Below are 13,498 nucleotides of genomic sequence, written 5' to 3' on the forward strand. Positions count from 1 at the left end.
CAAGTTCATCTCGGAGATCTGGTCTTGAATCTGTGGTGGCTACAATTGACGAACAGGAGGAGTTCAGTCCTGGGGGGATGAGTTTTAATGCTTATAGAGCCAAAGACCTGGGTGACTACAATTTGTAACAGCCTACTTGGGCGAGTCAGCGTCTTTTGGGTGTCTGCCACACTTCCCAGGTTGGGAAAGACTCCACTCCCCGTAGGTACATTAAACAAAGATAGTTTAGAGTGTGTGCACCACAAACACTGTTGCACAACATCTTTCATATTGATGAAAATCTCTCTTTTAGAAAATAATACGCAGTGCTGCCAGGCTGTAGCAGAACCTTTACTAGGGCTTCCCTGGTAAGAAACTTGGGATGGAATGTTACAGAACCAATATCACGTGGAGCTGCTTGAATGAACGTAACCTGGGACCTCAAAATAACCTATAAATCCATGCTATGATTGCTTCTAGATCCAGCCCCACCTTCCCTTGAGATTAAGCCCCCGCGCACCCCCCCATGAACACTGTTCCCAATGTTTCTAATCCCCTGACACTAGCAGCAAGAATAAGTGACCAAAACACAGACAATGGACCCAAACCCTCGACCCATCAACGACGGCAAATATTGTAAACTATAGCACATGAAATGAGGACTTTTGAGCGAAATATCTTGATAGCTTCTTACCCAGGAAATTGCAATCTTTACTGTGTATGTATTGTAATATTACTCTTTGCAGTTTCTATTCGTGTATAATGTATACAAGAGGAAGTTCTATAGTAAGCAATAGCCGTCATAATCACTTTCCTGAAAACAGGATGCAACCCCCGTATGTGCCAGCAGAGCAGCCAGACATTTAACGTTTTACATCAACTACGCTCACTGTACCTGACAGTGACTTTACGATACGGCGAATGTAAACCGTCCCATGGCAACGATAACAAGTCCCCTCGTGTATCCCCACTGTATATCTGTAAGTGACCTCCTCCTTTCATTGGAGAGTGACTGCTTGGCTCAGACTTTAGTAATGCTGGCCCTCTTTATTTAGGATACATCCTAAACTTAGGACCTGGCAACAGCGTGTGTGAGGATTTTATTGCTGAAGAGTTATTGGTTCGATGGGTTGGGTCCTAGTTAGGGTTTTGCAACAGGGAAAGAATGTGTCCTGTTTCTGGTGTATCTGGGAAGGCTTATTGACTGAGGGAGGGGGGGGAGGGGTTGATGATGTTGGGGAGAAATGTGAGGGCCTCGGATTTCACTACCGAAGACAGAAAATATAATTATCCTCAAACAAAATGTGATGTGTGTTTACAACAACCCTTTATTCATTGATTGTGAGATCTTAGGCTCCACTTTCAAGCTGCTTCTGAGCCCAAACAAGCCCTTAGGAATTGTGGTTGTGCACAGGGTCGTATTCTAAACTGATCTACCCTCCATAAAGGGTTCCTGAGATTGGAAACAACCCTCTGTGCTCATATTATGTTCACACAAGCGTGAAAGAGACGCTCGACTCCGGAGATAAAGAGAGATTGTGATTACTCGGATCCACCTTCTTCTGACCATGGTCCCATTTATGATGTTTGTGATGACTATGCTACAGGCGATGATGAAGCTGAAATGTTTAATTAAAATACATCTGAAAAGGAGAACAAATTGTCAATAACTGTTTTCCCCCTTCTTGGGTTGCAAGTAACAGTAAATAGAATACCAACACAAAGTTGCATATGATGTCACTCGGAATCCCGAGTCAGAAAACTCCATGTCATTGGCAGCCACCCGTCCGGAGTTTTCCGTTGTGTTTCGACCCTCGACTCAAATACTCTTCAAAAGCTCAAATGAAGATATGGATCCGAAGCACAGGGCAGAGAAGTCACGAGAGAGCTTTACACAAAAGGCCCTCAACTCCACGGACCCTCCATAGCTGTTCAAGCATCAAACCCTGCCACCCTCTGGCCAGGATGTCTTTCCCTTCCCACAGCGTAAATATATATTTTAAATGCTTGTTACCCTCTTTACCTATACTAGCCTTCCACAACCCTACCCCATTACCCTGAGTAACTGACTCCCCTACACCGTCACTATATCACTCCAATGCATTGCCTAGCAGGCCAGGCCATATCCTCAACCTTCACTCCACTTCCCACCTGATGCCTGCTCTCTACTCTCACTGCAAGAGAGGAGAGCGGCAGCAATACTGCAAGAGGCCCTATGAGCACCAATATCACTGTGGACTTCAGTCCCTCATCATTCGTGTTGTGGGTCTACGCAGAACCTCAACCAGCAGGGAAAGTTGTGGTTGATGATGCAAGAACACCACCCACATGGCCCACCACTCGGAGGTCTGGAGATAACCTAGAGGTGGAGAAGGTGGCTGAGACGGCAGAACGCCAGAGCCATAATGCCACCTCTCTCCGGTCTCTGACCTGATGGAGACAACAGATCCCCATCCACCACAGCACTGACTTCAGAGCCCAGTGTTTCATTGGTCCAACGCCAGAGAAGTGAAAAACGATACTCGACTTTCACAACTCTGATGTCCAAACAGTGACTAACAGGTTACAAATCTGGTATTATGGATGAAGGGTTCCAGGAGAAACCAAATACAGCAAACATGTTACACCTGCTGTAGGAAAGAAGAAGAAAGAATGTTGATAAACATGTTGCTGATAATGGTCAAGTACGGGGCATGTGCGCAATAATCTGATTTATCAGGAAGTATTTAAACCATGTTTTTCTGGCCTCCAACAGCCGGACCCTCACGATCAGCACCAATATATTTAACATTAAAAAAAACAAAGAAACCTCCACCTGGGTGTTGTGACAGTATACGCCTACCTTTCGTTGTTGAGGGCCATGCGTGGTGGATCAAGGTTCGGATTCTCCATCGACTCCATCTGTGGACATCGCAGGAAGTAGTAGAGCGTGTGCAAGGCATCGGGGGACCAGGTGATTGGCTGCTGCTGTCGCGCCTGTCGGATCGGGCTCATGCCAGGGCGGAGCGTGTTCAAACACTGCATGTGGTGCATGGCTCGCGATACTAAGTCACCTACATGTTAGGAGAGAAGATGACAGTCTCAGTATTCGCTTGGACCTATGTGTTGTACAACGCATTGTAAAGACACATAGAGTTTTGAAAAGTACCTCTAATTAAGTGAACATTCTCTAAAACACGAGGTGCAGTTGTCTACTCTCAGCAACTCCTGCAGCCTCTTTCTGAGCTGACTCACTTATCAAAACTCATGCGCCCTCTTTTTGAGCTGACCTGTAATCCCCTTTCCAAAACACTTCTTGAGCAAATTCTGAATAAATAAAATTTTTCCAAACACCTACATCCTCTTTCTGAGCTGTCTCAGTTTCCCAAATGCCCGTACCCTTTCCGAACTGATTCAATTTCCCTAATCCCACGCCATCTTTCTGAGTTAGATCAATTTTCCAGATGTTTGCACCTTCTTTCCGTACAGAATGAATTTTTCAAAAATCCACACCCAGTTTTTAAGCTGATTCGCATTTGATAATCCCGGCAATTTTTTAGTTTCAATTCCCAAGGCTTTCTTTTACTACTCATTGGCCCAAATTTGAGTCTGCCCTCTCCATACTCATCGTTTCTTTGTGTTTTTTTCTCCTCTTTCCAGTAGTGTTCAATCACTCTTCACACAGTTGCCGGCATGTGGTAGAGTTCTTGTTTCTAGGGTAGGTCAGGTTTGAAGTTTGCACACCATAGATTCCAAATTGTGCTAAAACAACACAGTGACTCTGTGTTGGGCAAAGGTTTATAGCCAAAGGAATGGCTTTTGGTCCAGTACCTTATATTCAGCAGGAGATCCGGGTGGCCTGATATCATTAACATTTTCTAACACTCAACGGCCTTCCTGGACTGAAAGACTTACAACACCGACCTTCTTTAATCGTGATCAAATAATCAGCATCATGCATGATCCCAAATCTAAGTGTAATAGCAGCAGAGATCAAGTTATTCAGATGTATTCGCTTCTTGCACAGACGCATTCTAGGATTGATAAGTAAGTTAATTCAGGGTGCTTTGCTCTCTACTGTGATGTCCTAGAGTTTTCCAACAAATAAACGGTTTCCAAACTTGGCAGCAATGCATAGTTTTCATTAGAATAAGTGCCGTGCCCAATGCTTTAACCAGAGGGTGCCGAATGCCAAAGGCGCAAAGCCATATGGACATATCCGTTACCCGTTGTAACAGGAATGCCAAGATACGCCATAGAACTCAAGCTACACGTCACTGACAATATCTAATAAGGTCGAAAACACTTTGGGGTTTCTTGTGTTCCCATCTAAACTGGACCCGGCCTGGAAGTTTGGGCTGGAGTTTTGCTTTTGGAGCAGAACCAAGACTGATTTGCATAAGGCGGGTCTCTGTCTAGATTGGCACAGAGGGTAAAAAACAATGGTCTGGAAAGTGGACCAGAGCGATCACCAGTGGCTGAGATTAATTCAAGCATTCCATCCATCACCACGTTGTGTTTTGTGGTGATTTGTTTGGGACAACCGAACAATGTGTTAACTTGTGGTTTACCTGAAACTAATCTCCCTAGTTTAGAAAGTTATTTTTAATATTTGTGGGTAGCACCAGCATTGTATATTCTATTGTATCTAGTCACTTACACCAGACAAGTAATACATTATAACCTCAGGACAGTTGAAGACGGAATAATAAAAGGTATTTCGTTTAATAATATCCAGGGTGCATGAACACATTTCAGTGCAGAGTGAAAGAGAAGGCGAGTGCATTCCACAGGAGTGCCCTCCATAACTGTAAAAATCAATGACGAAAATGCAGAGTTAAGACTGGGCACCATTTCTTGTATACAATCTCCTCTTTAGATATCTTTCTGAAATGAAACCCCATCCTAAAAAACTTTTCTGTGTTTGAATGTGAGTTAAGTTTGAAGGTCTCAGGTAAAGTTTCCTGTTCACATGTTAGCTACGTTTTGTTATCTTTCATGTTTTGAGTCACTTTTAAAATGATCAAGTGGTTTATTTTTCTAATATAGTTTGGTAGACAGGCTCCGTCATATACTCCAATGGGCCCACATCACAGGTTCCACTACAGCGGCCTTGCTTTTTTGCCTCACTTCTCATCACTAGGCCCTTGAGATGAAGAGACCACTCTAGTCCGGGGCTGAACAGATGGGTACACCCTGAGTCGGACTGAGACAAAAGATAGACTCACGCATCAAAATAAAAGTATCACACCTTAGCCAACCAGATGACTTGATAAGAATCCCACCTTTGCAAATTAGGCTAGTTTAAAAACAAATCTGTCCGGTACTGAGTACCTGCTCTTTTTTATACTGAGAGGGAGAGTACCTGCACTTTTCGAGAGAGACATGATACTGTTAATTAGTGAGTACGGGCACTTCTCAGAAACAAGCAGGTACTGTAATACAAAGTACCTGCACTTCTATTTCTCCATTTCAAGCGCTGGTCCAGAAGATAGGAAAGAAAGTGCCCTCTTGCCCACATTCCCTCAAACGAGTCCAGTTTTGAACCAGTACCATTTTGTAATGTGAAAAAAACACTTTTTTTTTCTTTTAAAAGAACCCAGATAGTAGGTGTTTCATATCGGTTTCACCACTGTATGTAATTCTTTTTTTTTAATTGAGATTCGTGATGGTTGTTGTATGTATTTATCATTATCAATGTATCTCATATATGTGCTTAAGAAGGCCCTCAGCGCTGTGAAGCAGCCGCCTAACAGCCTGAGCGCTATACACAACATCAAAGAATTATCGGCACCGGCCCTGTTTGATTTGGGAATGAATTGCGCCATTTAATGACAAACTCTGGCGCCTCCCTGTGAAAACCGGTCCTTCCCGGGCAGGAATAACATGGGTGTCCCGTCCCGTCGAGTGATTTCATTTACCACAGCCCTGCGTGCCTCACCCAGCGAGTGGAAAACTCTCCGCGCGTCTCTGAGGCTTCCGTACCTGCCTCCAGAGCGGCCGCGCCTGTTCCTGGCTCCGGCGCGCGCCGAATGAATGGACCCAAAGTCTCTGTACTCCGACCCCGGCCGGTTCTGGGCTTAGAATGTGTTTGGAGGGTCGGGGGCTTCCCTCCCGCCTTTAATTGTGGCGCGGGCCTTCATGGGCAGACCACGTGCTGGGCATTAACAGGGAAGGCCTGTATGGCACGGGCATGCCGCACAAGCACCTCTTGTCCTCGTCAATAAATGGAGGTGTGTGAGGAAAATCTGGAATCCAAACTCTAATTACAGCAGGTGCGGTAGCCTCTGACACTCTGGCATCACTCGCCCTGCGATTCAAGCAGATCCTTGCGTGGCTACTTCATCCAGTCCTGGTTTTACCTTTCATTCCCAGCAGTACTTAATTTGTAAAAAACATACTGGTGGGGACCTCATCAAGGGGCCACTGCAGCTTGCACCACCCATTGCCACTGGCAGCGCTGCCAGTGACAGTACCAACACAACTGCTAACCCTCACACTCCTGCGAGTGTGACAAATCATGTTATTCCAGGCCCATAAAGCTATTAGACAAGGCTTGGGTGGCAGGCTTAAGTCATGTTATTGTACATTAAATCAATAAACAACTATTGCTGTGCTCATTTCTTTATTAGACAAACAGCAGGCGGGCAAAGAGGAATTTCGTGGGGGAGGGGTGGGGGGGCTAATTCTTCCAACCATAGGCAAAGTGGCTCTAAGAACTGGTGGAAACACAATAAGAGCCTCATTAACTAGTAAATGGTCTTTTAAAGACCTGTGAAGTACTCGGGTGCGGCTGCAATTAGACGGTCGTCAGCCCAGACAGACACGCACGACGGGGGAGGGGGGCCCGAAGCCTGTTGAGCCCAATGGGTGTTGCGTGCCTGACAAACAGTGCCATCATGTGGCAGACTGTCATAAGTGCTGGTGCTCACAATTAAGTGCTGGTGCTGAGCACCGGAAACCACCGGCTCAAATTAAGCACTGACTCTCAGTTACTTCTAGCTGCACATTTTTCTTCTCTTTAAGTAAAATAATGCAGCTAAAAGACAGGACTGGACATAGGCTATTTTACTTAAGATCTTTAGAAAACACCTTGACAAACAATCCTATCCCGTGTTTTAGTGGAATTCACATATCCACATAAGCTAAATGTAGAAACAATCACTCTGAATGGGAATCACTTACCTTGAAAGTGGTGATCCTGAAAATATGGCTTCGAGCCAGTCCTAAAAGGGCCAACATTCTCTATCCTTGGCATGTTGTAGATTCGTAAATCCAGGCAGAAGTCTGTATATAATCCGAAGGCTGACAGCAAGCATCGCCAAACCCCTCCCAGGACCACCCAGAATTCTGTAAAGAGTACTGCTTCATACACTTACACTTAACTTTACTGACACTCAAATAAAACCAAGCCAATGTGCCTCAACATCAGTCAACCCCAGGAAACCCCAAGGACACTTCACCACTTCTCCTCATCCACCGCCATCATTTTCAGAAAATGATTCATATGGTAACAAATCAAAAATAAACCACAGACGCCGGTCCCATTGGAGCCCAGGTGGCTGCTACTGCTGATCAAGGGAGAAACGGACTGGTCCAGGTATCACGAGATCTGGCTGGCTACAGCGGCTGGGGTGGCAAAACGGAACATTGCGAGCGCTTGGGGAGCGGTTGCGCCTCCACAATGGGACCAGTGGCTCAGGGACCTGGACTGGTGTCAGAGGGCAGAGGAAACGGTCTATAAGTCCAGAGGTTGTGTGAAGAAATGGAGGAGGGTGTGGGGCCCATGGTGCAGATACCGAACCTTGAGAGGTGGGGGGGGCAGCTGTAGCGGGACCCGTGGGTAACTCTCCCGCTCCTCAACTCTGTAATGTAATACTGTTGGTTTATGAGCCTTTTGATCACTGCTATGTCATGTATATGATCTTGAGCATTGTTAATAAAAAAAGATGTTTTAAAAAAAAAATAAAAAAAATAAACCACAGTTAAAAACCCATTCAACATGTTCCATGCCAACACCATCACAAGTTTCACACCATGCCCTCTCTTGCAGCGCGCCCTGGTGATCAAAATAGTTACCTTCATTTACATTTGCTTGTCTCCCAAAACTTTGCTCATCCACAGTCCCTAAGCCGATGATTGCTACCATTAAACTAGTAGCACTCTATGACACACACAATGAATATGCATGCATAGGATGAGGTTAATTTACATCTAATACACTTCAATGGAGATCTACGTATATTTATTTCTAAACCCAAACCCCGGAATACATTTTACTACAGTGGGCAGACGGGGTTAGCCCAGCCTGTACCACCCCTTGTTAAATTGCAGGTAACGTTTGTATCGCTTCATCTAAGACAGCACTTATAGGAACACTGGTTATTGGACAATCTACTGGTGCAGAAACAAGATCTTTGGCTCATGGATGCAATGGGTACCAGGCGGTGGTGCAGCGGCCAGAGCAGCTTACTCCGGAGCACGAGGCTCTGGTACGGGCGCCGGCAGCCGCTCAGCTCAGCCCCCTGTGACTCTGGGCAATAGCTCACTCAATCTCCCTGACGGCCCTCCCCAGAGTTTCTCACCTGATGTGAGACGTTTGCAGTATATGTAGAAGTCTCCTATAGTAAGTGTGCCATTGCATTTTTACACTTTGAGCACTCGATGATTGTCTGCCGGTTTAATGAAAAAATAAGTTAAAGATAAACCACTTAAAAAAAGAATACATAACTTTTGTGACTTGTCATTAATATTCACATAGTTGCGCCTCTTCTTTTCCTCAACATGTTAGTGGGTCATGCATGTGTCCTAAACTAGGACAGTAAGGGAAAGGAAGAGAATGTGCAGCTTGGTGGGTATTTCTTGTGCATTTCTTAGAAAGACATAAAACTAAAGACCCTCTCCCCACCCTCCCACCCTCCCCTTGGGGATCTCTGGGTGCAGTAGCAAATGCATTCAAATACATTCCTGTGTCTCAAAATAAGGTGTGCCTGAAATATTAGGCACTTAGACTAGCCACAGAATCCCAAAGGGACTTGGAGAAAAACAAGATCTCTTAATGGACCTGCTACAGGAGATCTGTCAAGGTGCAAACTGCAACAGAGAACCAACAGAATGACAGAAGAGGTCAAAAAGACACAGAGAAGCTGGAATCCTGAAACGTTACACTAAACAGTAACACAGCTAATCGCAACAAACAGAGTTACAACTAGGAGTGTGCAAAACTATTCTTTTACTGGTAAACTCTGGTGATGGTGACAAACATTACAACTGCACTAGGTGGCAGGAATTCTCCAAAACAGTGCTCAATATTTTTCTGGATGTCATTTTTAGGTCTCGCCTAGCTATTGCATAGAAATCGCTATGCGAGACTCTAGTAAGGGGGCTCCCAAAAGTGCTCCCAAAAGTGGATTGCATGGCGAGCACGCGCACAATCACGTGCATCGTGCCGCCATGCAATCCGTTTGGCATCGTACTTCAAAGGGTCCGCTCCCACGCCTGGAATGCGCTCCCCCGCACCCGCCAAGCGCGCACACAAATTTGCTTTCACTTTACAGTCACTCCCTGACCAGGTTGCTGTGGGTCACAGCTAGGCGTGCAGTTGTACCACAAACGTGGGTCTGACAATGTTAACTTCTCTACTAAAATTGCCTACTGTACTCACTCATATACAAAACAAGAAGAGGTATTGGATGGACGCTCTTCGAACGGTGCCATATTGATTAAATAAAAGATTTCCACAAACAGTGTGATTTCGAATGGGTTAATCTTTGCCGCAGGTGAGCTTATTGTAAATTAAAAAGTATCTTTGGGTAATATCGTGATTTCCTTGAGCTCCAATATTTCAATGTCTTCCACTGATGTGCCATTTATTGTGGAAGATTGTTGAGAAACAAGTTTCACTTTGGGGGTTAATTTGTCCTTGTGCTTTTTCAAGTCATTGTATCAGCCTGAGTGAAGTTGCTTAGTATTTTTTTTTAACCAGTGGTCAAAAATAAATAACAGTAGTGGAATCCACTGACACATTGAAGCTGTATTTATTGTAGGAGGAGAGTGTGTGAATTATTAAACCATTCCCCTAAAGGCCTTCCCTTCTTCATAGCACGTACATCAAATGTATGGACAATTACAAAACAAAGATGACCTATTTTGAAAAGATATAGTCCATTTACATAAATTAGATTAACCATAATTTCATGCCAGTGATATAAATAAAAAAAATGCACAGCCAGTATGCGAGGGGCACATTTGGTGACAGGAAGATTATCAAGCCCACAGATTACCAGGAAGGAAGGAAAGGGGAAAACATGCATCTCTTTTACCCTGATGTATTCTATTTTCATTCTGGGCACAAGTCAAGCTCACCACTGATTCTCTGCGCAGAAAGTGGGTGCCAGTGAAAAAAGCATTTTCACAACGGTTTCCAAAATTTAGGTAGCACGATTTGCTCTGCATTGTAATTGGTATGGTGCTCTATTTCACAGCTGCTGCCATACAGAACATTTCCTTTCATTCCTCCATTTGCTGGAAGTTTAGTACGAAGAATGTGTGTTATGATTTTGATCTAAATGCCCGCCCCCACCCCCAATAATAGGTACCACTAAAATTTGGCAGTCAGGAACTGGGGAGATGCCGTCTAGCTGGTTCATCTACTCAGCACATAACACCTCCTTTATTAGCCAAGACCCAACTTATGTGGCCAGAGCAGGAGATAAGGCTAAATAAATCTCAAGCAACTGCTCGAAAGTCTGTAATTTGCACATGGAATCAACCACCAGCAATGGCTCAATCAGCTGAGGAGCAGGTTTCCAGAATAGGTGGACTGAACAAATGCACTGCCCTCAGAAACTTGATAAATCTAAACTGAGTCTCAGTAAATTCATATGACAGAAACAAACAACCAGCTCACACTGGATGTGCAAGTAAGGCCAGTCGCTAGGAGCCAAGTCCAAAATTCCTTTCAGGTTTCGCTGGCTTTAGGCACAAACCCCAAAAGCAAGGCCAAAAAGAGGCTGCATGATAGGGAGTCAAAAAGCATTTGCAATGCAATAGGTCTCGCATTTACGCGAGTTTGAGCTATTGACATTGCAAATAACAATGCCTTTTATTTTTGTTTTCGTTTTTAAAACATAAATAAAAGGCATTGTAATTTACAATGCCAATAGCTTTAACTTGTGTAAATGCGAGACCTACTCCATTGCAAATGCTTGTTCCACTTCTTATGCAGCATTCAAAAGCAAAAAAGTAGGTAACTATTCCTGGGAATTTTTACTATTTTCAAAAACTTTCACCTACTTTGTGAAGTTGAGGAAGGTTAAAAAAACTGCAAAACCCAACATTGTAAACTGCACACAGCCAAAAAGGAGGGTTTTAGGTAGCATTGCGCAGTCCTAAACTTTGGGAAGGAGAAACAGAAGAGTAAATATTGAGCTAGAATAAAACTAGAGGCTGCAAGAGGCTGCCTATTAATGGAGTTAGGGAAGCCCTGAACGAAATGAACAGTGGTAGTCAGAATGCGCCCAAGCATCAGAGTATAGGCTTCCGGGCACATATAGCATGTGTGCTGGATGGGAGGTTTTAAATATTTGTGCGATATTGAAGTTCATGTGATGCTTCGGTCCACTGTGGAAGATCTCTGCCTGGATAGGGGGAAGGGTGGGGGGGGGGGGGGGCAAAGGCCCAGTATGCCATGGTCAGGTAGTGTTGTATGCTTTCAGAACTCTGATGCAGATGAGATCATATTCGGAGGCATTTCCCCTTTTGTTTGGCATTTGGCAGATTTAGATCTTAACCATACCAACTTTTGATTTTATTCTTGCAAATTTGAAAGCAAAATAGGACATATGGGATTCCTGGAGCACAAGATACTATTGGGTTTCCTGCATACATTATAGAACCTACAATGCCGTTATGCGCACGGTTTTATACTTACTTTGTCTATATGCTTGAGAGAACACCAGGAGCCCCTCTGACACCGTCCACGACCCAAAAGAGAAGTGTAGATCACCCAGTGGTCAAAGTGCTGCACAGCCCATGACTGTCACAGTATGGCCGCACTCTATTGGGACGTCCGCTTCTGCGACGCAGTCAAACGCGGCTCCACGTTTTGGAGAATGCGCCTTGCACTAGGCATAATGCTATGACTGGTTCCACACAGGAGTGTAAATGGTTAAGGGGCTCAGTGGAGGCTAGAAAGAGCAGAATAAGAGAGGAGCCCAGGAATTCAACTCACTCAGTACAGAGATGTCTTTTTATGCAGTGACCAGGGAATAAACTATAGCCAGGGCCACTGCAATTATGCCATTCTGCGGCCCTGCCAATTTTTGCATAACCATGGATCTGCCGCTATTTTGTCACACAAATTACCATTTGCCGCGTAATCTGCACATTTTGACAAAAAAATTGTTTCTATCTCAAATGGATCAAAAGTTACAAAAAGTATGCGACCCGTCTTCCTGCACACTAGAAGGCTTATTGCAAAGGTTGATTTGTCATCTTTCAGTTGCTGATTGTTGTGTTTGGGCATTAAGTTAGTACTAATTAAGGTGAACTGTTTTCTCAACACTGTTTCTAGGTGTAAAAAAGGCAAAATAATGAAGTAATACTATCATACAATGTGCTGCAATATGCTGCATACTGTGCCTTTTCTTGCTACATAATTTAGTCACCGTTGCCACGTAATGTGGTCCTCCTCTGCCGCATAATTCCAGTTGCCCTGACTATAGCTGCTCGAGGACTGGATTCCTGCAATGGCTTATTAAAGAAATATTTGTTCCTTTCTGAGAAGCAATATATCATGTTTGCAGCCCGTAGGACAATGGCATGGTCGGCACTGCCAGTGAGTGGATAATTTATTTACAATATGTAGGGCAGTAGCTGTGTCCCTCTTTCAGACCCTCATGTGGATTTCTGTAGGGGTCGGCTCTTCCTCCTGTGCTTTTTAATCGGTCTCTGGTCCGTTTCGTTTAGTCCATAAGTTTCCGATTGTACTAGATGCTGATGACACTCTGGCTCTTAGTAAGTGTACGGCCAAGACTGGATGTCATTGGTACCACTGGAAGGAGGTTTTTGGCCCTGTGCATACCTCAAAACTTAGCTCACTGTATTTATGGTAATGTGTTCCATATATGTTTGTATGTCTTTGTGTCAACGCCAAGAATTGGAAATAACAGAACATTTCTTTAAAGGCCGAGTTCCAGGAAAACAACAAATAAGTACTGTTGCATTGTAGAAGGGTTTGTATAGCGCCTCATACTCCCGAGGTCACCAAGATCTCCTCGGTGAGTGCGTAGTAGACTACTCGTTGTACTCAGTGGTCAGAGTGGGCGGGATCGGCAGGGCACGGAGTGCTCCTACTTCTTTAATTTCATTGAGACCGTTCCCCTACTTCCTTATTTTAAACATGCCTCCCGGGTGGCAGAAATCGCCAAGGCCGATAGTTACAGCTCAGCTTTTGGGGACGGGCGGAAAAGGCAGAGAAGAAAAGGTTCTCTGTCTTTTCCTTTGTGCCGTAGAAGACAAGGACAGTGTCCAGTTCTCC

At 44.5% G+C, this 13,498-nt stretch overlaps 1 protein-coding gene across 1 annotated transcript in view; it reads right to left on the minus strand.

Annotated features, from left to right (window-relative positions):
• The window catches only part of LOC146859807 (ankyrin repeat and BTB/POZ domain-containing protein 2-like), a 487,880-nt gene that overhangs the window by 127,065 nt on the left and 347,317 nt on the right, over positions 1–13,498 (minus strand). Inside the window, exon 3 of the mRNA XM_085643532.1 lies at positions 2,822–3,032. Within this exon, the coding sequence (XP_085499658.1) occupies positions 2,822–3,032 (211 nt within the window). The remainder of the gene's footprint in view (positions 1–2,821; positions 3,033–13,498) is intronic.

This window comes from Triturus cristatus, chromosome 3_1 (assembly GCF_964204655.1).
Source record: "Triturus cristatus chromosome 3_1, aTriCri1.1, whole genome shotgun sequence".
NCBI classification, from domain to species: Eukaryota; Metazoa; Chordata; class Amphibia; order Caudata; family Salamandridae; genus Triturus; species Triturus cristatus.